Source organism: Drosophila virilis, chromosome 4 (assembly GCF_030788295.1).
Source record: "Drosophila virilis strain 15010-1051.87 chromosome 4, Dvir_AGI_RSII-ME, whole genome shotgun sequence".
In the NCBI taxonomy this organism is placed as follows: Eukaryota; Metazoa; Arthropoda; class Insecta; order Diptera; family Drosophilidae; genus Drosophila; species Drosophila virilis.
Window position 1 is genome coordinate 15,840,532 of NC_091546.1, and position 23,918 is coordinate 15,864,449.

The following is a 23,918-nucleotide window of genomic DNA, read 5'->3' on the forward strand; positions in this document are numbered from 1 at the left end:
ATATGTATGTATGTATTTAAGTATGTATGTGTGTGTGTGTATGTATATATGAATGTATATATGTTTGTGTGTATGTATGTATGTATGAATTTGACTTTTCGCCCAGCTGCAAATTTAAAAACAGTCATTTTAACTATTGTCCTTCTATGCGATTCTCATAAAATCAACTAAGCAATTCTAGTTTCGTGCCTTAAATATAAGTGTTCATTTTTGTGTGTTTATCTAGTCTGTGTAAATTAAAGTAAGTACATTTGGTACACTTGGTACTAGCCCACTCAATTCAATAATGAATATTTTATTTTATTTAAAATTTTATATACAATTTTAGTTTATTAAGGTTTTTGTTCTTTCATTTGTTTAATATAAGTTATTTGGAAATCTTATAACTACCAACTACGTCGACATTTTCGATTTCAATCTTTTCTTTGACCAGTGTCTGGAGCTGTTTGACCAAAGCTCAATTAATTACCTTCAAGAAATGCTTAGCCAGATTTGTAAATCTTTGGACAGGCGGCACATTTGTCACACGCTCGCTTTCATCAGCTCCATCATCTTCATTCAGCTGCGTTCATTCAATCCATTTATAAGGAGTGCAGGGTAGCTACCCTTAAGCTGAGTTGCCAAGTTTTGTGTTGTGCTGAGCTTTTCAATATTAATTGCATAGCTTCGGAACGAGGAAGGGACATCTTTGGGGGTCAGCGCAAACACAAAGGCTTTGACCCATGTCCTGTTGCCTGGACTTTTGGCTTTTGATGAATGGACAAGAATTCGACATGGCATGAATGAGCATTTTAAATAAATTAGTTGTATTACAGTTGCATTTGATTTTCTTTTCTATTTTTTTTTTTTTGTATGAGAGTAAATAAATTACGTTGTCAAATTGAATGGGTTCTGATAGAAAGCTTTGATTAGCTCGCCTTAAGACGAATTGATAAATCAAAGTAAAAACCCACACAAAATGTGCAGACGTTAACATAAAAATTAAATATACATGACTAAGAAAACTTCATAAACGAAATTCACTTAAAGTTTAATTAGAAGGCGCACAGTCCAGACAAAAGAGTGGAACGATTTATGCCTCCGGGTTATAAATTAAGATAATAAACCACCAAATTGTTATAAGTTAATTAAGCTAAATGAAAAGCTTTTAAGCATCAGGCGGCGAGGCACCAGGACATCCAAGACTCCCAAGGATCCAATGATGAGCCGAGACCGTCAAGGTGAAGTTGGGCGCAAAAAAAATATGCCATAGTTATAACTGAAAGCAGGTTGAAGGATGTCGGCTAAAGTATGAGGAATGACAGCCAAAGCAGCCAGCAGGGACTGGAGTCTGAGAATGCAGCAGTTAGCTCGACCTGAAGACAAATGTCTGGCAATTTGGCTAAATGGCAAAACTCGGATAAGTAAAACAGTAAAACATGCACAGGAGCATAATAAAGACAATAATTATTATTGTCATGTGTGTACACTTTGAAAAACCAGCGTATAGAAATATAAAGTAGATATATAGCAAATAATTATAAAACAAACAATATTTCAGCATAGAATAGAGAAAAATATCTTCAGCTATAAAGGATACAATGAAACAAGATTTTCTGAAAAAGTTAAAGAAATTTTTAAATTATACAAGATATATATAAAAAAATTTTAAAACTTAATTTGCGCGTTAAACACATTTGTGTTTGGCTAAGCTATCGATTTTCGAATATTATCAGAGTAAATATAGTTATCTTGCAGTTTAAGGAAGCATCGATACATTTCCAAAAGAACTAGCATTTCTTTTATTTGTTCCAAGTTTATTTATTTTTAACTTTTTCTCGGATGATAATGTTTCTTACAATATTCTTTACATTTCTTGTAGTGTATTCTAACCAAAGTTTCTGCGTGTCTTCATAAAGGGAACTTTCCTCAACCGAAATGCCTGACAGACATCGTGCGTTAATTATGGCCATCTGCTAGACGACGCCAGACGCTCCTCAAATAGCATTAAGGAAATTGCCTTGAATCGCATACCTATGCGAACACACAGACACGCACACTTACAAATAGTTATTTGTTGTTATTGTTGTTTAGCTGTCATTGTTTGGCCATCAACTGCCTGAGTCGGAGAACCGCTTAAAGGCTTTGCGCATATTTAAACTGAGCCGCTTAATGTTGGTAACTGGCTGGTTGGGGTTTTGACTGGGGCTATTACAGTACTCGTTATTGACAATATGATGTGCTGATTGGCATATTGAGCAGTTGCCAGCAGACTGACAAAGCTCTAATAGTTTCCAAAGAGTTAGTTTGCTGGGCTACATAACTATAGCACAATTGAAAATTGCGCTATGTAAACTATGTTTGGTTAGCTAAGCACTATTAAAAAAATAATGATAAAATAATCATTTTAATAGTGATTTCTTGCTTTGAAAACCTTTAGAATTGATTTAAAATTTATAGCCTGTTCAAAACAATGATTAACAAGCTTTAAGCCGAGCTTTCGCACAGACACAAACACCGACGCTAAGTTACGAGTAAAGCTCGGCTACTTGCACTGCTTATCTATGCAGCTTTTGAAAGCTCACTAATACTGTGACATCAATGTCATTGCTTATCGTTTCAATTAGCATGCTGATGCAGCATTTGCTTAAATCAAGCAGCTCACTTAATATATTAAAAGTCCCAAGAGGTAACTATAATAATTAAACCAATGTACATGACCAAATCACATGCCAAAACATGTTTGCCAGCAGTTGCCTCAAGCACACAAACACGCACACACACACAACCACATGCGTAGGCAAACAACTGGTGTGAGAAACACTTGGAGCATGGAGCAGAACATATTGAAGTACACGTTTAAGTTCGTCTAAAGCCACACGATATTTGCGAATGACAGTTTATATTTAGTTTCAGAGCTGCGCTGATTAAACATTTAATGTGGAAGCCCTGGTCTTGTGCCCAAGGCTAGCTACTTGGTATTGACAAGGGGCCTTTGGAGTAGTCTGTCTGAGTGATTTCTTTCTCAATAATATGAAAAGTGAATTGTTTGACGCTTTTGATTCGCACTTTGCTGCAGGCCACATTGTGTTGAATATTGTTGTGCACAGCAGACAGCACGTTACCCATTTTTGTTTATTTATGTTGGGCATACGCGAAGGGCGTCCACTTTAAGTCTGTTGTAAGCTAGTAAGGGAACGTTAACTTTGTTAAATACACAAAATTAAGTTGATTACAAAATTACAAAGCAGTTCAGCGCCTCCGGTTCTGATTTGATGTTCATCTATTTATTATACCCTGTATTCTGGATATAGGTCGAAATGGGTATGGTACATTTTTCCAAATCATCTATTTGATAGGGGAAAGGACATGTAAAGCAAAAAAGTGTATTTTTCATTATCTGTTTAATAACTAAGATTATTTAGCTTTATTTTCTTATGTTTTCAAGCCCCCCGAATGACGCAAAAAATTCGATTATTACAGTTAATCCTTGATATGATCTACCTTGACTACTGTACGAGGTGTTACTCAATCGAGTACTTTCCGTTTAAGAATTCCAACTTGTTAAGGGTTGTCTATTATAAAATGTGTCAAAATTTGGCTAAAATATTTGACTGCTCATCGAGGTGTTGGCTAAGTGTAGCCGCAGGTCGAAAGCAACTTTGAGAGTTATGAGCAACAAGAAAATAATATTAATAAAAAAGTGAAGAAAACTCAAGTGTTTCGAGCAGCTGTTCGAGTGCTCTTGAACATTTAATGAGTTGTATCTGAGTTGTCTGCTCCCCCAATTTGATATTTGTGGAAGGTATCCTCTTAGCTCAGTTTTGTTGTCAACTGCAATTTGTGTGCTTAACGCTGCCTGAAATAAGATTTCGGTAGCGTCTGCTACTCATGTGGTTATTGGAGCTTACTGTAATGGAATTTTTAAGTGAATGTCACAAATGTAGAAACATCACAGCAGCTGCTCAAATATGCAAAGACTTTTGCCCACACGGAGACACACCTCACCGGCTTATTAAGTATACGACCTGCTGGTTTTTTCTTTCATACTCGCGCCCCAAAGTATGCAGCAAAAATATGTGTGGAGTACTTATTTTGTAGACAATAGCGATTTTGTGTTTATTTGAGCTTATATGCACATCATCTATCATCAAGTTAACACAACAACACACACCCTGCCACACAGTCCCACACACACACACTGAGCGGTTACTTTTGTGCCCGCACTTTCAGCTGGCGCTGCATCAATTTTCATAGTTCCATTATTATGATTGTTATTAACTTAAATAGAAAATGCTTGACTGTTTCATAAATCTTAACATTCGGCCCGCCCGCTGCGCTGCTCCCAGACTCTCTCTCTCTCTCTGAGGGACCGCTCCTGTGGGCCTGGCAGCGCATTCCATCTCGGGTTGGGGTCATGTTGCGTCAAGTAGATTTATGTTATGCGAAAATGCGGGTGTGAGCTGTTTAATTTACAATGATGAGTTCTGTTTTGATTTATTTTTGTCAACGACTGTTTTGAGCAGTTTCTTTTTTATTTGCTTCTCAAAATTCATCTTCTCAGCAGCTTTAATAATTTGGGTAAATGGTAATTTATATGCTAAATTAGACTTAAAGCTTAAGAAGTATTAATGTATATATGCTTAAATTTAAGATTGTAGTTAGAGCTGGCTACCTGAAAAAGATATAAGCTATCAAGTGTTTAGTTTTAATAGTTAAAGACATTGGTTAGGTGGACAAATTATGGGAATTATAATACTATGGACCTAGTTAAGAATTGGCTTACCGTAAAAATTCATTTGCCGCATGACAATTTTTTAAATGCAAAAGCAATTTGCGTTTCACCTAGAAAATTAGGCAAGTAATTACATGAGGAGTGTGATGAGGGGGGAGTAAAGATTCGTGTGATTGTGGAAAGAACAACAGACGTTGACAATGGAGACGAGGCGAGCTTCACAAAAGGCGCAAACTTTTAATAAATCCGCAAATTACTTAATAAGCAACTCCTTTTCGCGGTGACGACAAATGCGATAAGGCCAAAGGATAAAGGACGCGACCATAAACAAAGCGCCGTAAACTATGCAACGTTTGCAGCCTGTGGTGGAGTCTGGTGGGGTGGGCGGGGCTTTGGTGGGTTTGTGCGTGTGTGAGTGCAACTGGAAATGTGGCTGGGCTGTTTAGCATTAAACCAAATTGCGGCAGATGGCGCTTAAGCAAAACAACAAGAGACCGGGAAATAGAGAGAAAGAGAGCGGGAGAGAGAGAGAGAGAGAGAGAGCACATATATCACATTGTAGTTGCTGGTAAAAATGTTCGCATAAGCGATTTTTATTTCGCTTTTGTAAGTTAATTTGCGCACTATTGTCCTGCCCGAGGGGTTGTAGTGCGGCGCCAGCTCCTTTTTGTTGCTGCTGCTGTTGTTCTTGTTATTGTTGTTGTTGCTGTTGTTGTTGCGCTTTTTGTTATTGTTGTTGTTGCGGATGTTGTCGCATTTCATGTCTAGCTGGGGTACGTAGCGCTTTTGTGCTGCGTCGCCTTTTGCACTTTTTAATGTAATTCAATTTCAATGAAATTTAATCGTCCGTACATGCGGTCATCCCCCCCCCCCCCCCCCTTCCCTTCCGCTGCTCTCCTGGCCTCGTCTACGTCCCACTCAGCTGCCCCATGGCTGGCATTTTAACATTATTTGCGTCATTTGTGGTGGTTAATTTCAGTGCGCGCTTTTACTATTCAATTATGTTGCCTCCACCGCCGATCGCAATTTTTTATGCACTACTCTTCTTCTTCGTCATTGTGGAGGACAGTGTACCGTGTCCTGTGTCCAGTGCGGGTCCTTTGTGCCGCTGAGGGCGGCGCTAATGCCGCGCCTGTTGTCACATTATAGTTGTTCGCATTGTCCTTGCCATTATCCTTGTTGTTGCTGTTGTCGCTTTCATTGTTATGAAAAATTAAATAGGCATAAATCATGCTAATGGCGCATTCAAAAATTTATTATGCTTTAAACCAGGCACCAGGCATCAATTTATATATATGCATTTGCAATCATATGTGTGTGAGAGTGTGTGTGTGTGTGCGTGTGGCCTGGTTTATAGGGTGGATTCTGTTAACAGGCGCCGTGGCTTGCGTCCAGCATGCGATTGAGTCAGAGTTTAATCAAAAATAGTCGTTGACTCTGTGGGAGGTAGTGAGCTGATTTCATTTCGATTTCAATTAGTTGATTGAATTGAAAAACTAAAACAAATTTTTATATATTTTTTCGTATGCTGTTAGATGGCGATAATGAATGTGCTAAATAACACGAGTCAATTTTCGTCATTAATCTTCTTAAATACTCATTAGTCAGGTTTTTAATCAATGTAAGATAACTATATTTGAGTGTGACTGTGTGAATGGGCGGATTAAAGCTGAAATTGTATTTAAAAAAAAAGCAACAAATTATGGTTATTAACAATAGTGTATACAGTTAAAAACTTTCAATATACCTCTCTTAACGTAATATTTTAAAGTATTCAAAACTTATCGACCATATTGAAATACGCACTGGATCTTTTCAATGTCCCATCAGCAAAATCTCAGGGCACAAATCATAATCAAGCTACGAAAAGCTAATTTTAAGCTAAAGCCAACAACTAACGACTCGCAAACAATGCCTGAGCGTGAATAATTTGGCGGGTGGGCCACGGTTAGCGGACGGGGGTATTATGCCGCGTGCCTTTATATTTAATCCAGGACAACGGCGACCCACATAATGCAAATTGCTTTTATAATTTGCACAGCAGCAGCGAGGACGACGTCATTCATCAGCCTTACGAAGGACACGGAACGACGCGGATTTTCGGGTTTTTAGACAAATTTCCAGGGATTAACAGCAGCAGCGCTTTGCTTGCATATTTGTTGCTCGGTGTTGTTGTTGCCGTTGCATGCAACGCAACGTTGCAAATGTTGCAGCATTCTCGACGCGCAGTTTAGCGCTTTGCGCTTCATTCCATTTATTATGTCTGCGTTTATCTCCTTTTTGGGTTATTTTCATTGCCAAAAATATTTCAAGTGGGTTTCAGCAACTGTGCAGCACTTTTTATTTGCTTTTAGGATTTCCTTTTCGCCAGCCCAAACGCTACGTTCATTGCAAATTTTTCATACACGCACCACACTCCTCACGCCAAGGCTGCAAATACAGTTACAGCTACTGCTAAAGCTGCGGATACGGTTGCACACACACACACACACACGGATACACATTTGCAGCTGCAGATACAGGAAACAAGCGTTGGCATTGAATGCGCCCAGCAGAGTCTGTCAGTAGTTTTGGCCGGATTTGCTGAACTGATGCTAGCTAGAGTGTAAAAAGCGGTATATCAGCTATTAAGTTGATCAATTCAAGCATTTTTCATTTCATTTATTTATTCATCAGATTTAAAATTATAAATATTTAATAAAATATAAAATAATAAGTATTAATAGTATATGAAAATGAATGGAGAACATATGTAATACAAATAAAAATAATTAGAATTGATTATAATACGAGGATAAAAGATTTAATTCAATTTGTTTTTTAAATTAGAGTATCGCATAAAAAAGAAAATAATAATAAGTAAAGTAAATAATAAATAATACATTTTTGCATTCAACTATTAAGGGGAGAAAGTTTTCAGATTATATCTTCCAGTTGCTGTAGCTCATTTTGCCCAATAGCATAATTTACATTTTCCATTTTCTAACTATTACCCTTATATTAGGTATATATTCTTGTTATTTATATTCGTTATAAAGCTTGCACATTTGTAGTGCATTTCGTAGTCGAACATTTGAGAGCCCAATCAATCTTAGTCGCTTTCCTTGCGCCTTTGTTTCTGTGTTGTTTTTGGCCTTTGCCCACCTATCGCAGCATTGTTGTTTACATGTTCATTCGCGGGATTTTTCACTTGAAATTGGAAAGTCGACAGCGACGTTTTGGGGGCCATACAAAGCGAGTTAAGTCCCCACATGGAGCATGCCACGGACTCAATGTATCCGTGTATCTGTAGCTGTGCCCGTGGGCAAACCAACTGCGTTTCTATGCCTGGAGGTGGGCGTTGGCGGGCGGCAGCTTATTGTTTGGCCACCATTGTACCATTAAATGAAGTTTTTGGCTTTACTCTGGGCGCGTCCGTTTTGCGGTTTGGCGTGCATTAAGCTTGTTATGGCTTTAATTTGGAGCCATCCTTGGGAAATCGCATCAACGCAGCTGGAGATCGTTAAATAATTCATGTCAGGCCAAAAAAAAAAAAGAACTGAAAAAAAATAAAACAAGAAAAGACGCAATGAAAGCCAAATTAAGCAGTTGAAACCGTTTAGCCAAAAGGGGCGCAGATGCTGCTGCTGCAGGCTGCTCCGGGACGCAGCTGGGCGCCAGGACGACAGCTGATTTACGGTGCAATAATTTTCATCTCATTTTCATTACACTTGGGCTTAGCTCGTGGCATTCGCTGCAAGCAAGTGTCTGTGCATTCAGCAACTCGTGCTCTCGTTATCCTCGAAGCAAGGTGAGAGGCTGTGTCCTGTTCGTCGTCCTCTTTAACTCGCCTGCTATTTATCATTTGCCAAGTGCTTATACATAAGTTCAAGTGCCCGATATGGGTTAGCAATGGCATTGCCAATAGGCCTGCTCTGCCTCTTGGCTGCCTGGTAACTGTTAGCCTCTTGGCCACACAGCTGCACAGTTTCCATAAAGTTCTCTTTTTTCCCTGCCATTTACACAGTTTCAAGTGCCTTCAGAATTGTGAACAAGTCGCAAAAAAGGATCAACAAGGCACTCAACACCAGCAACAACAAAAACGACAGCAACTGCAATTGGAAAGGCAACGGCTGTGACACTTCACAACGTCGACAGATTTACATCAATTATTGCTCAGGTGGGCAACAGGTGGCAGACAGGTAGGCAGAAATAACAAATATTACCGTGTTTAACTGAAAGTGTCTAGTAGACTATTATGCCTGAAATGTAGATTGAAAAGAGACCAAACCTGACTGCCAACTCCCGCCTAGTTCTTACAGAAAAAACCTACTGCATATCTGGCTTTTCTTTTGAAAGAACAAATCACCTGCAGTAAACCCTTTTGTAACTGGATAATTTATGGAAAATTTGAATTTGATTGATTTAATCATCTATAAGGCACTGTGCAATATTTTAATGTACATGTAAGATAGTTTAGTAAAAAGCATAGTTAACCTATGAAAAAAGCATTATAAAGTTAATCGTTTATTTATTAATTTTTTTGAGCATAAGCTGGCAATCTTCGCGCTTTCGCCCGGTTTGAATATAGAGAAGCACTTTCGATATATTTATATTTAATCGATGTTAAGAATCGGCTAAGCCTTGCAAAAGCTGTCATCTTCGCTCACATTGTTCCATCGCTTCTATCGTATTTAAAACATACAAAATTTCTGTGAACTCAAGTTATAAATCAGACAACAACTATCACTCGAGTTCAAATATCGTCATGTTTCTCGATGCCTTTGGAGCACCCAAGGATGTGACACCGGATAATCTGCACGAATATACGTATGATCTGGTAAGCTCTAGTTGAATTCTCCGCAGCCAGCTGACAGATTTGTGCGGCATAATTTCCAGCACGGCGTTATGCTGCTGACATCGGCCGATTATGAGGTCTATATACCGCCGCGTTGGCATGGCACCGTCTATAGCACAGAGGAATTGCTGGATAGCTATCGCAAGCGCTTCAAGGTGAGTCCTAGGTTTCTACTAAAACCGTTTTCATATTTATTCACAAGCCTACTTTTCTACGCTCAGCCCGATTCCACGCTGTTGACCTTTCACGCCCTGGAACCCTATGAGCCGGAGCTAATCTGTTGCGAGCGCTGTGTGGTGGAGATAACCGTGTTGCCGGCGGGCCAGACCCTGCACACGGGCACCGAGATTGTCGTGTTTTTGGTCAAAATATACGAGGTGAACACACTGATCACTAAGGAGTTGGGCACCGAACTCAATTTCTTTCCAAGCAATCATCACTATCACGTGCGCATCATGAACGAGGGTATTGATATACTCTACGTGGACGACAAAATCTATTCTGGCCAAGTAATCAGCGGCGTCAGCTATCAGCATCAGTGCGTCCAGAATCTGCTAAAGAAGCTGCAGCCGTTGGGCGTGAAGAGCCTCTCCGGCCAACAGCTGCCGGATCAGCTAACCAACATGTGCCGCAAAGTGGATGCCGCCCCCAAAAAATAATGCTTCTACACTCTCTACTACTAATACACTCAGTAAAAATGGATTTTTCATTATTAAATATCCCCGTGTTTCGAATTGGTTCAATCTGATGGCAACGCATTAGGCACTGCTGACTAAATGAACTGTCGACGTGTCTCTCAATAATTTCTAGTTGTTCTCAGCTTCGATTTCGCTCCCCATTTGTTTAATATTGAAATTATTTACGGTTTGTATGCTGCAAATGCTTTGACATATTCGGAGTATTCTCGTAATCTATTTCGGTACAATTTCGCCAGCATATTATGATAGATAGAAACTCAATAATTTAGAAATAATTCGAATTTGTCTTACTCAAAATTTCATCTAATTTCGACAATAACTCCAGCTTTTCTTAAAAATTAATATTATAGAAATTCACCAATGTTTTTTGCGTAATTTACGTAATTTCATAGCTTAGCGTATTTCTCCTTTAAATCAACAAGTTTTGGCACATTTTTCCGACTGTGAAGCAAAAACATTTCTGGAATACATGGTGAATTCGGGGTGTTTCACACTATTGTCCATTATGTAAAGTGTGGCTGGGCCCCTTTTAAAGTTCCCCCATAGATTAGTATTCATAACAAAATGTCATATATATAATACATATTTTGCTGTGGCATGGACAAATCCCTGGGGCAGTCCGCTGCGTGACATCTTTGGTTTCATTTTGTTTGTTTTTGGTTTTTTTTACTTTCGGTGCCCCCCTTAGTCCCTCGGTCCGCACAGAAATAATCTTCTTTTGGTCTTTTCAATGCGGCCTTTGGCTATTTTATGGCTTTGCAATCGTTCTGTAACTGTGCCTGGAATATCTAATGGATGCGTGCAACTAATTGAGTTGCCTCCTTGCGCTGCTGACTGCTCCTGGCAAAAGGATTTGCGTTCGCTATTGTGGATTCATGTTTGCATTTTGGCCAACCTTTTTGCATAAATTCATTTTTGGCCAAAATGGCTTAGTCTTTAATGGAAGTGGTCACAAGGATTTGCAGCAGTAATGCGGGAGCTCCAGCAAAAATAACATATCAAGAGGTTAAAAAGTCATTTAGAAATGAATAGAAAAGTATGCAGACAACTGTACTCTTAAAGTTCGACTTGGAATGGATGTAAAATGAGATTTTCTGAAAGTTTAACGGGATAATACTAAGACTTTTTTATAGAGAATTTTCGGTAATATTTTAGACATGTCGTTTAAAGGAAAGTCTAGATAGTGTTATTGCAGCTCTGAACTGACTGACCCAAATACTCATAAGTTTGTCTTATGATGCAGTGCCTCAGACTTGGATTCTATAGCAACAAGTGGTAACAACAATTGTTATCGAAAGGAGGATATATCGAAGAATACTGTAATGCTATTTGTGTCCTCATCGATATCTACGTAATCAATTTAGTTCTGTTTGTAGCTGAAGTCAGTCTGAAAATGAATACAATCGAAGACATATAGGGTTGACAGATTAACACCTCAGCTACATATTAACATCGTCTTCAACAAGCTCGATTTTAATGCAATTAACAAATCTATTGATCATTGGACCTTCACGTGCAAGCTCTGATTGTTGGAACACCGTCAAGTAAATTTTTCCGGATTGGTAAGTTAAGATATTTTAAACAAGCTTCTGCTCCAATTACATTCTTGTGTAAATGAGCTGTTTGCCTGAGAACTAACAGCACAAGTTCCCAGTAAGAAATACCAGGTCCAAGTTTCGGCTGGATAGCTCATAAATTTGTACAGCACATACTCGTATGACAACTTAAGTGCGGTCAATGTTTGGGGTGCTTTCCATTAGGAAAACAATTACAGGCAACGACCACTGTCAGCCACAAAAGCAGTGCGTGGCTGTTACCAGGACTCCAGGACACCCAGATACTTCCCGATGCTACCCCGAGATAGTCGCTGCCGTCGACATCGTCGTCGTACATTCTCCGTTTACCAGTGCGAAGATAGCATTCAGCGAGTTCATGGCGGGCTCTGGTCATAAATTACGAATATGTCATCGCTGGCCAGCACTTGGCTGTGTCTATTAGCAGCCTTAGAATGTCCGAGTTTGACAGTGCTTAGGCTTAGTTTGGGGTTTGCTCTGGCCTTGGGTCTAAACCCGTTTGCTCTTCCTGCATGTCCCTTCGAAGGCGGCTCGTTTATCAAGTGCACCCAAGCGCGACAGCTGCCGGCCCACCCACAGGGCGCAGTCTAAACGGATTTTAAAGCAACGATTGAGTTATGTTCGTGGATTAGAATGCCATATCCAGGCGCTGTAACTCTGCAGATAGCAATTACATAACTACGGTTAGATATCTATAACAGTTGTTATGTTTGAATAGCAAAGCTTTTTTTTATTATAATAGCTTCCCGGCTATGCAGCTTTTAAGATATTGAAAACGATTTGCTTCCTTTTTCCAAGTTTAAGCTTGTTGAGAATTACAAGCTTAAAGTAACGAAAGCAAACATATCCAAGTATATCTTCTCAGGGGTTTTCCCTTTCTGATAAATAATCGCATTCATTTAATTTCTGATTTGTTTGTAAAGTGTTTCCTGAAAAAAAATCGCGTAAATTGTTAAAGTAATTTAATGTAAAGGTATGTAGCAGTAATATACGAAGGAGTTTCTTATTTTTCGATATATCTTTCAATTTTCGTAGAATCGATAAGTATCGATTTCTTTGATATAGTTATTTTGGAATAACTCGAAGATTATAGAAGCTAGATTCAACAAAGCATACCATGTTTAGGTTTTCGTATATGATAGATTCGTATTCGTATTGGATACCTCCCCCCGTTCCAACCAAAATTCAAAGAAAGAGTTGGGCATTCCAGACTCCATAGCACTTCTTGTTTTATTATTATGTATGCTAACTTTGAATACATCAAATTGCTTGTTTTAAAAGGAATGCGTATATATAATTGTTTTAATTTAATTAATTCTATGTCCTTGAGAATTGCTACTTAGTAGAAATTGTTTTTATACTGTTTTGATTTGCAGCAATTTTCCTATAAATATATCACCAGTAATTGCCTTAAACAATTTAAATCGCTTCGACTGGTCGCCCTTTGGCCATGCCTGTCATTCCTATGTCAGGCAGTTACTCCACATAAGATTAGCCGCTTTCTGGGCGGGGGGGCTGCAAATAAATTCTAATGCTCAAACATAAATTATACACACAAAGTGCCGGAGCAACGGCCGTAGAAGGAGTTCCAGTTTTACGCTCACGTAACGCGCTGGGCCTGGCGTCACATGTGTGTCTAAGTGATTTTCAATAAGTTGGCAGCAGTTTTGGGCCGGGGGGCGGGTCAAAGTTTTTGGGGCACGATTTTTCACAGCTACAGATGTCTATATTCGTGCGGCAGGCAATACGCAGAAAGTGGCATAATTTATGGCCCGTAGACGCTGCTGAGGGGGGGACATGTGTGCGATTCTAGCGAATTTTCGCAAGCGTCAATAATGACGAGCGATTTCTCATAGCCAGCGCCACTCGTCGCACTCGGTGGGCGGGCAGCGCTCTCATTTTGCCAAAGCACCAGCCATTTGCAGCAGCTGCGACCTTTGATATCCACAGCCAAATTCCCACACACACACACAGAGTCGGTGGCACAGCGCCACGTTCCTATCCTGTCACGAACCACGTAAAAACAAACTTGATTTTCGGCCATCAAAAACGCCATCAGTCTTCTCGATGTCTGACAAATGTTTTCTTTGACTTTTCCTTCCCCCCCCCCCCTGCCGTCTCATACGCTGTCCCTCTTCAGCAAATCGGAGACGTGCTCGGTGAATTTTCATTTTTTGTCATATTCCTTGGGAAATTATTTTTTAATCACAGTTCAGAATATCGCTGTTAGCGCACTTGAATTTTTTCTAGTTGCCTTTTTATTATTATAAATATTTATTTAAAAATTTATGTTTGTCTAGGTGCATGTCCGCACAACAAATTATAATATAAGAGCTCATTCAAAATTCTCAGTAAAGTCTCAATGTGTATTTACTGGACATATAGCAACCATTTCTACACTAATTTAAGTATCAGTTTCCACACGCGTACAATGTATGTGAATGGTTACACACACTCACACACACTCACGCATACATAAACAAAATCCAAAGTCATCTTAACGACATACTGAAAGAAGTGTTGCTGCCTGGCAGTGGGTAAAAGTTTTCTCATTTGAGATATTTGCAGCTGGCTAGCTGGGCGGGCTCTGCCATTAATGCAATCGAAGGGCATTTTTGGCCAAGATGCTTGGCTTAACTGGGTTCGGTTATGGCCGCCAGGCGCTTATGGTAAATGCCGCAAAATGGCAAGCAAATCAGCGCCAAACGACAGCGCAAACTAAAAATTGCAATTGTGACAATGGTGACAATCTGCAGGCGACAGGCGAGCCCAGGAGGCGACAGAGCCAGGCGGCAGGCAGCTAGACAAACAGACGGCAAACACAAAACCCCCCGTCGCACCCACCCACCCGACCAATACCCCAGCAGCCATACGCGGGGACGTCTTCATCTCCAGCTTGAGCTGCGACAACGTCAAGCAAACGGCGACACTTACAATCAGTATGAAATTTACGCGATTTTCATTGCGGCAAATGGTTCGTTTTTGGTATTAACATTTCTTGCCAGCAACGCGGATTGGATCGGGGGTGCTGTGGGTACAGATGATGCAGGAAATGTTGGCCAGAGTGGGGGGTATGGGATGCATAGAAGCTGTGCCAATTCTCATATTTGTATACTCTTCGCGAAGAGCTTGTACATTTGGGCATTCGGCAAATAAAACTTTAATTTAGATAAAACAACTCAAGAAGAGATTATTAAATATTGCTTTAACGGGCTCAGATTGTGAAATTAATTAAATATAGGTATATATAAATGCTAGAATGCCTTAAGTTCAGTCATTGATGTTAACACTCAATTCAAAATGTAGCTTTCAGCTTGAAGCTCGCTTAACATATTAGTTTAATAAGGTGTTAACTAAATAAGCCAAAAACACATGAAAACACATGAAGGCTTTTGTCTAATAAAACTTATAATTGGCTTTAATCTAATAACACTTGAAATTTGCAAAGAAACACAATCGATGTCAGCTTGTAAAGCACATGAAAGCTGCGTTTTAATCAAAAGCTCACCGATTAACTGTGTAAGCAGTGAAAGCGATTCACAGCTTTAACTAAAGCTCAAGTTTTTCAAGGAAACACAAGCAGCAAGTCTGCTTAAAAAGCACTGCTTGTTTTTTATTGAAGCTTAATTTGCCAACTTAATTAGCAAAGCAATACGTTAAGGGTATTCATATGTCGTTGTGCCGCTTCTAATTTCCGTTTCTTGTTATTTTTGCCGCTGAGTTTTTCTTCTTAGCACGCCATAACCAACAACAGCAAACAGCTCGCGACTGCCACGGGCCAAAAGTGGCATCAGCTGCACTTGGCGAGGATATATCCTGAGCCGCTTCCTGCCGCCTCTCCCCTAACACCACACGCCTTCAACTTCTTTCTATCTGGCTGTGCACGCACGCTGACTGACTTGGCGCTCGGTGGCATAATGCAATAAGCGTAGCCAACGATAGCGACGACATCCTCAGCCTCATCCTCGTGCTCGTTCCCGTCCTTGTTCGCGTCTTAGTCCTTCGCTAACTTTGAGCCTTACAACAAACAACAAACAAGAAGCTGCCAGAAAGGCGCTGCGGGTAGTTGCTTGTGGGTGGGGCAGAGAATGGCGCGCATGTGTGCCAGACAGGTTATGCGCTATAAAAAATTTAAGAAATTGCCGCCAGTGGCTGCCAAACGACAATACTTTCGAGCATTGCACAAATCAAAATACTTTCAGGTTCTTCCACTTTAGCCTTTGTTGTCTGCTTCTTGTTCTTGCACCCCACAACCCACGCGCCACACGGCAGCAAGTTCCGCAGAACAACTGCTGCCCAACCAAGGGGCAACAACAAGGTGCTAAATAAATAATGTATTAAGCATTGCCAGCATCAATAAGATTGGGTTTTTGCTTTGTTTTAAAAAAACAGAATTTTTATTCGTTTAGAATATAAGTTAAATACAGTGATAGCTCCAACGAATATATGAGAGCTTTTACTGCAGGAAAATATCATTTAATAAAGGTGCTTAAAACTATGAGCCTATTATTTGATATAAATACTATCTATAATCAGCTTAAGTTTATAGATTTTTTTGAGGTAATCGTTTGTTTATTTAAACATTTAAGGAAATGTTTTTAAACAATTTTCTAACCAACATGAAGGAATACAGCACACAATTAAATTAAATTATATTCCACAATAAAATTAATAATTGATAAAGTGTTAACAGAGTTTGATAATCTCTGACATCTCCTCACCCAAAGCTTTTTTAATAGTAGCCTTTTATTGTAACAAACAATTTGTAATGCAAATTTCATTCCTTTATTACCTCTGATATTGTATAAAACTGTGGCGTATACCTAAACTAGGAGATACTCAAATTCAATTCAATGCAAGCAGTTCTACTTAAAGCTGTAATATTCCAACCGTTCATGTGAAACCGTTCAAAGACCCTGTGACAGGACATCCAAAAGCGCATCGATGTGTATGTGTATGCGTGTGTGTGCGTGTCTGTGTGAAAATCCGAAATTGCGTCATGTTGTGTCATTCCCAGGCTCAGCGACTGTGCGCAGCTAAGCCCAAAGGAACTGGGTTAAAGGTCATTATGCAGCGAGTGTCCCAGCTCCTGCCGCAATGCTGTTTAGTAGTTGCTCATTTGGCATAATCCTTGAATCCTTTGGCTGCCTCAACTGTTGAATGCACGGTAGCTGCAAGTAGAAGAAGAGCTACTGCTGCTGCTGCGGGCATAACAATAATAAACTTTAATTCAATTTGTTAGCGACATTTTAAAAGGCTGCAGCCGGTCAATTAAATGGCCGCACGCACGCATCCTGCGGCCAGGACACTGATTTCTTTTTTAATCAACAAAAGAGGCACAGAGAACGAGGGGGGGCGGAGGCGGCGAGTGGGCTAGAGATAGCCATATAAATCAAATTACATGGGACAAAATGCCCATAAAGCGCATAACCGCAAAATACACTTAAAATGGAGGCAAAATGATTGAATTGTGTGCGAATATCCGAGTGTGTGTATGTGTGTGGCATGCATTTATTGCAGGTGTATTTGTGCGTGTGTGTGTGCGTGTTTGCATATGCCAAAGCTGCAGCTCCATAGCTGCCCGTTTGGTTGGCTTATTGCATCGGTTTTGCAGTCGTGTCGGCTGCCTTTGATAAAATTATCCCCTGACTCGCCCCCTCCCGCCAGCTCTTGTTTCAAAACTCAAACATCCGTTGTGTGTACATATTTTAAATTTAATTACTACACGCTGCAACAACAGCGCCAAATCCAAGCAACCAACCAACCGTCCATCCATCCATCCATCCATCCAAGCAGATCAACCTACCCATTTACCTGTACGCCCTCCGACTACCCCCGCCCTGCCCGCTCGCTTACCCATTTCAGAGATCCTTTCATTTGTCGCAATGGCTCAGCTCTGGAGCACCATAAATTTCCATTCGAAAATAGTTGGCAGGCCATTCAGATCTGTGCTGTCCACACACACAGCTGTAAGCATTTTAAAATACGAGGGCTGCTCGAATATTTTTTTTGTTAAATTATAGAGCTTTTCAATTTTTTCAAAGAAAATCTCACTTGATCTATGAAAAATCGTTAAGAATTCAGTCGCTTTATAAATAAATAAAAATCTCAAGATAAATCTTTTTAGATTTTTGGTTAAGAAAATATATATGGCGGAATGTGTAATAAAACATTTTGAAATACATGCTGTTTTGTTAATTACAATTAATTAAATAAATATTTATGTTTGTGAAAGTACACATTATAATTCCATTAAAAGTACATTTGATTTTAATAATTGGGATATGTTATTTTAATGTATGTATATATATATATATATATTTATTTTTTAAAATTGCATTTAACAAACCTTTCAAGCCTTCCACTTAAATAAATATATATGTATGTAAGCCAGTTTGCCCGGGCCATATGTGAATGCCTTCCCGAGTGTTTCGCCCTATGCCGTGGGCGCATTTTTGTACATTTAACTCAATTTGTGGCTTACATTTAATTAATTTAATAATACGAAAATGTATTATGTATATATACATTTTTTTTTAAATAACCGCAGCACAACAATTTACTCTCTGTGGCTGGGTGAGTGTGCCAGTTTGTGCAGGTGTGTGTGTGTGTGTGTGTGCTCCAGAGATTTCAATAAATAATGGCCAAGACGACCGCTAAGCTGTTCTATAAGGATTTCATACCTTCACACGCAGTTGCAGTTGCAGCATAAAGAGCCGAACAGATGGCGCCAGTGCCAAAACGAATGTTCGTTGCCAATGGATGGCGCTGCAAACATATTCCACATGCTAGCAAAAGCTTTGGTTCTATGTGGAAGCCAATTGATATGCGCTGCTTAATCATAAGAGAATTCTAAGATTTTGTTGTTTCATAGATAATGTAGTATTGGGTGTGTTAGATAAGCATTTCAAGAGTTATTTGCCTTTACGAAAAAACTAAAAAACGATGACTAATTCTATAATAAATCAGAAATTTTGATTAAAGCACAGAAAAATCGAGTTTTCAGTAGACAATACATTTGATAAGAGCATATATTTCTCAATTGGCAGTTATAAATCAGTAGTTTAGATATGTACATATAAGCTCTAATAAGCACAGATATATCGATTCATTATTGTTAAAAATGTATGCTTAATTTTTATTTGTAAATCTTTTCGTACAATATTAATATTTTAAACTACAAAAATGGGTCTGAGTTTGCAGAATTATTAAAATTCGTTTATTTGTGACATGTAAAGTTACAATGAACTTTACGGTACACTTTCAGGTTCATTAACCCGAGCAACTCGCTTGAATTATATTTAAAATGAAAATATATATATATTAATTATATATTAATTTAAATTATATATATATTTATGTAAACTATATAAATAATATATATTTTCAATCTAGCAGATCTGTTGTGTGGTCTTTTATATATAAATAAAAATGAAATTAATATGCCTTCAGCTTGTAGACTGACTGTCATCTGATCCCTGAGCTGCATATTCGAAAGATATAATTTTTTTTATTCGCACCCATATATTTATTATATATTTAGTTATGCAATCTAATTGAGTTGCTCTTGATATTGTGATTGTGATATTGTTTTTGGTTTTTTGTTTTTAATCATTTTTATTGATTCGGTGAATCATGAGCTAGATAAGCGGAGTAAAAGCGTCGCGTGCAGCGAGTGTAACCAGAACATTGAGAGATCCACTTATAACGCCCGGCCAACCCCCTCGCAGCTTTCAGCCCTTCCGTTTGGATCGTCAACATTTCACTTTTCATTTGTTTACACTTGAACAACAAAGCAGCGCCGGCGCAGTGGAAAAAAGCTTTGTTGCCGCCAAGCAAAAAGAAGCAGAACACTAAAAAACAAAAACAGGCAACAACAAACCGACAAAAAGCTCAAACAGATGAATCTATAAATGATGCACTGCAGCCGCATGAATGTCAGTACTGAACGAACGAGCTGAGTGAGAATACAACGAGCTGAAATACTCTTTCAATCACATATTACAACGTGCATAACACCTAATCGAAAGCAAATCCTAGCGATTCCATAATAATGCGTCAATCTATCAGGTAAATTTATCTATATACATACATACCTCACCCCTCCAGCACATTTTGGAGTATGAAAACTAATTTAATTCGCTTGACTCTTGACTTATTCTCCTTGTTGCTGTTGTTGTTGTTGTTGCAGTGCCTCATTCTGGCTGCTCACATTTGTGGCCTTAAATGGAGCCTGGGCCCAAGTGCCCTTTCCCGGCCGGTGTCCAGAGGTTAAGATTGTGGACACTTTTGACTTGAATGCGGTAAGTACCACACACAATTGTCAACCATTTGAGCACTTCAGCCTGCGCCATAATTAATCAAATGTAACGCTTTAATTAATTGCGCCAAAGGAAATCATCAAGTTGGCAAATTAGTTTTCTGTGAATGCTTATCTTGAGTTACATTCTTGACAATTTCGTTGTTTTGCCTATTTTTATTGAAAAGTCATGATGAACATGTTTGTTACTTGGCTACTTTTGAAATATCTTTTAATTAAATTTTTTTATTTAAACTTGATCGAATTACCACTTCAAGAAAGCAGCTCAAAACAAGATATAATGTTATGATTAATTTGATATTTTTCAATTAATTGATTAAATATGAAAAATAAATCAATCTTATAATTTAATGTTCAATAACTTAAGTAATTTATGCAGATTTTTAAATTTTTTATATTAATTTTAATGTAATAAGTTCCTAAAAAACCGCTGCAAACTGTCCACTTAAGAAGTCTATGAACTTTACTCAATTACCAAAACCTATAAGATATTTGATAACAGAAATCAAAACATGTTGATAATAGCTGTTATCAATATTTTAGCATAGATTAGATAATAGACAGATGGCTCCTAATCTTTTATTATTATCTATTAATCAGAATTGTTGTTGAACACGTTTCGCCAAATTTCAAGTATTTTCTGGAATGTCTCATGACTAAACACCTGCGCTGCGATTGTAAATCTTTAACAGCTCATTAACTCAACTTGTTAATATTTTTTTTTTTTTGTATTTTTGCTTTTCAGTATATGGGCGTCTGGTATGAGTATGCAAAGTATCCATTTGCCTTTGAAATAGGCAAGAAATGTATTTACGCGCGCTACGAAATCGCCGATAACAGCACAGTATCTGTACTAAATGCGGCCATTAATAAACTGTGAGTAGTTCAGCCTATTGTTTTTAGGATGCATCCGGAAATTTCTTTATATTCTCGCACCTACAGCACCGGTAACCCATCGAATGTGACAGGCACGGCCAAGATCATAGCTCCCGGTCAACTGGCCGTGACCTTCTCCAAGAATCGTAAGTAAATGCAGGCGTTTATATGCATCTGCATCTGAATCTTGATCTATATTTGTATCTGTAACTTTCAGAGCAAGCTAATAGGGCCAACTATCTGGTACTGGGCACCGATTACGAATCGTATGCAGTTGTCTATAGCTGCACCAGCCTCACCCCCCTGGCCCATTTGAGTGAGTATGCGGAAACTTAGGCCGATTGGCTGGGCACGTCCCGTCTTGGCCTTGGCCAATTAGGCATGCAAACGAGAAATCAGTTATTGCATTTGGCATAATTAATGCAACTCCATAATTAATTGCATTATGGTCAGCCAGGGACACATTGGCCAGCACGTTAATTACAATCATATGAATTTGCCATTGCAGAAATCGTCTGGATATTGACGCGCGACCGCGAGCCCACAAAGGAGACAATCGAGACGGCCTACAAGGTGCTGGATGACAATAAGATAACCCAATCTGTGCTGATCAATACTGTCCAAAAGAATTGTCCCGAACTGGAGAGCAATGGCACAGCTTCAGCTGAGGAGAACATATTTGTCAGCAATGCATTGCCGCAGGCTATTGAGGCAGCATGAGATTGGCTCCGGCGCTTCAACGAGCGTCTCTTCGATATATTCATGAACTTCTTAAACAACTAAATGCAACGGTTTATAGCAGCTTAATACTTATATCCCTAATGTATACTCAGAAAGAACTATAAATTGATTTTTAAAAAATGCAGAGCATGTTAGATATTAATGTTTACTAGCAGAGAGTTTCGAATGTTCAGATTATATTGTATATACGTTCTTGTATAATAAATGAAAATATACAAAAAGCAAGTTGAATAAAAAAAATTATTCACAAAATATTGTAAATTCAAATAATTATTAAAGTTTTATGTTGAAATTTCAAACCTGTAACTTTTGAATGAAATTGAAAATTTTTTTAATTCATTATTTCTTAGGTATATGCAGATATTTATATATATCATGGGAAGATTTATTTTAAGTTTAATGCATTTTCTCTAACGAATCAATATTGCAGGCTAAGACCTTTACTAATGCAATTTTGTAAAAACTGCATATGGCTTTTGTTTCTGTCAATCTATTCGCGGTTCAGACTATAAAATATGTTCAACTCACGAATTGGCAAGTATGTAATAATATTTAATATAGTATTATATTACAATTATAATAATAGTTACAATTACGTCTAGCTTTGGCCTATTGGTGCTCTTATTCGGCAGTCGCGCTATGGGATTGGAGGTATTTGATGGCGCATGTCCGTCAAACATGACAGCCGTTGGTGATTTAGATATGCAGAGATACATGGGCAAGTGGTACACGTACTCAATGTATCCATCCCTTTTTAATAAAGTGACCAAATGTCGATCGATCCAATTTGATAAGTTGCCTAATGGTAAATTTACCGCAAAAATGACGGAGCTACACAGCATGTAAGTTAGTTAAATACAATCAAACACTTGTTAAGACTTCAATGAAGCAAATTATAGAAAGGAGAATTTGGTCATCAAAAAAGCTGATATTAATACCGTGGATTCAAAGGCTGGTAAAATCATATTGAAAACATTAGCCCCTGGTATGTAGAGACTATGACATCTTTAACTATATATTCGGTAGAAGCTGATATAACCTTCCTTTATTAGCCTTTGTTGGCGGCGAGGAGATGTATGTGCTGGTTACTGACTACGATACATTTGCTGTACAGTTCTTGTGCATTGATGCTGAAAGCATTATTAACTTGCGTAAGTTATTTCACCAAATTGCCTGAGATGGCTGCTTCCTGAATCCCTTCGTTTTCAGAATATGCTGCCATACTGACACGCCAACGGTCACCATCGCAGGCAATTGTATTCCTTGCTCAACAACTGGCCCAACAAGCTGGTATTCGAATTGATAAAATGAAAGTCGTTCCTCAGAATGGCTGTCCACCCGATACATAAAAAATTCTATGTACATTAACTTGGGTTTATTTCATACCATTAAAAGTATAATCAAAATATCATAATAATTATCACTGAAAAATATTCAAATTAAATGACAATTTATGTATTATATTTACTTTTGAAACACATAGTTTCAATCAATCAAATTTACTCTGTAACTAGTTAAATAGAACATTATTTTTCCAAGACTATTAGTTATAGTATGTTCATCAATTTTGAAATAAGTTAAAATTAGCCACACTTTAAGAACTGCGAATAATCCATTCAACTATATTCAAATTCAGTAGTCACGGTCTTGCAGATTTGTTAGGATAAATGGGCATACATACCTTAGCTTTTGGTTCTTTTGCTCATTTTTAAGTCATGATGAACATGTTTCTTTCTTGGTTAATAATCAAATATCTTTAAATTAACTTATTTTTTTATTTTAAATTGATCAAATTACAACCCCAAGAAAAGCAAGCGCAAACAAGATAGACTATTATAATTAAATTTATATTTTTCAATAAATTCATTATATATGAAAAATATAAAATTTAAATTAAATTTTATAACATGGAGCAAATATTTTATTTTTAATTTAAAGTTTATTCACCCAAGTTATTTTAATTAATTTAATCTAATAAGTTCCTAAAAAACTGCTGCAGACTGTCCACTTAATTATGACAAATACTTATAAGAAGTCTTTGAACTTTACTCAATTACCAAAAACTATAAGATATTTGATAACAGAAATCAAAACATGTTGACCATAGCTGTTATCAATATTTTAGCAAATATTAGATAACAGCTTGATATATGGCTTG

General features: G+C 38.1%; 3 protein-coding genes across 3 annotated transcripts; all 3 read left to right on the plus strand.

The window, feature by feature from the left end:
• Nucleotides 1-9,361: 9,361 nt before the first annotated feature.
• Nucleotides 9,362-10,268, plus strand: LOC6627626 (uncharacterized). The gene is made up of 3 exons (XM_002051681.4): nt 9,362-9,533; nt 9,593-9,706; nt 9,773-10,268. Exons 1-3 carry the CDS (start codon nt 9,462-9,464, stop codon nt 10,208-10,210), a joined length of 624 nt encoding a protein of 207 aa, XP_002051717.1. The 5' UTR covers nt 9,362-9,461; the 3' UTR covers nt 10,211-10,268.
• Nucleotides 10,269-19,736: 9,468 nt separating this feature from the next.
• NLaz (Neural Lazarillo) lies at nt 19,737-22,059 on the plus strand. Its single transcript, XM_002051680.4, has 6 exons — nt 19,737-19,893; nt 20,015-20,126; nt 20,889-21,019; nt 21,086-21,165; nt 21,237-21,335; nt 21,528-22,059. The coding sequence occupies exons 1-6, from the start codon at nt 19,877-19,879 to the stop codon at nt 21,737-21,739; spliced, it is 651 nt and encodes a 216-aa protein (XP_002051716.3). The 5' UTR covers nt 19,737-19,876; the 3' UTR covers nt 21,740-22,059.
• Nucleotides 22,060-22,219: 160 nt separating this feature from the next.
• LOC6627624 (apolipoprotein D) lies at nt 22,220-23,191 on the plus strand. Its single transcript, XM_015172490.3, has 5 exons — nt 22,220-22,298; nt 22,363-22,602; nt 22,660-22,745; nt 22,813-22,911; nt 22,970-23,191. The coding sequence occupies exons 1-5, from the start codon at nt 22,276-22,278 to the stop codon at nt 23,107-23,109; spliced, it is 588 nt and encodes a 195-aa protein (XP_015027976.1). The 5' UTR covers nt 22,220-22,275; the 3' UTR covers nt 23,110-23,191.
• Nucleotides 23,192-23,918: the final 727 nt, after the last annotated feature.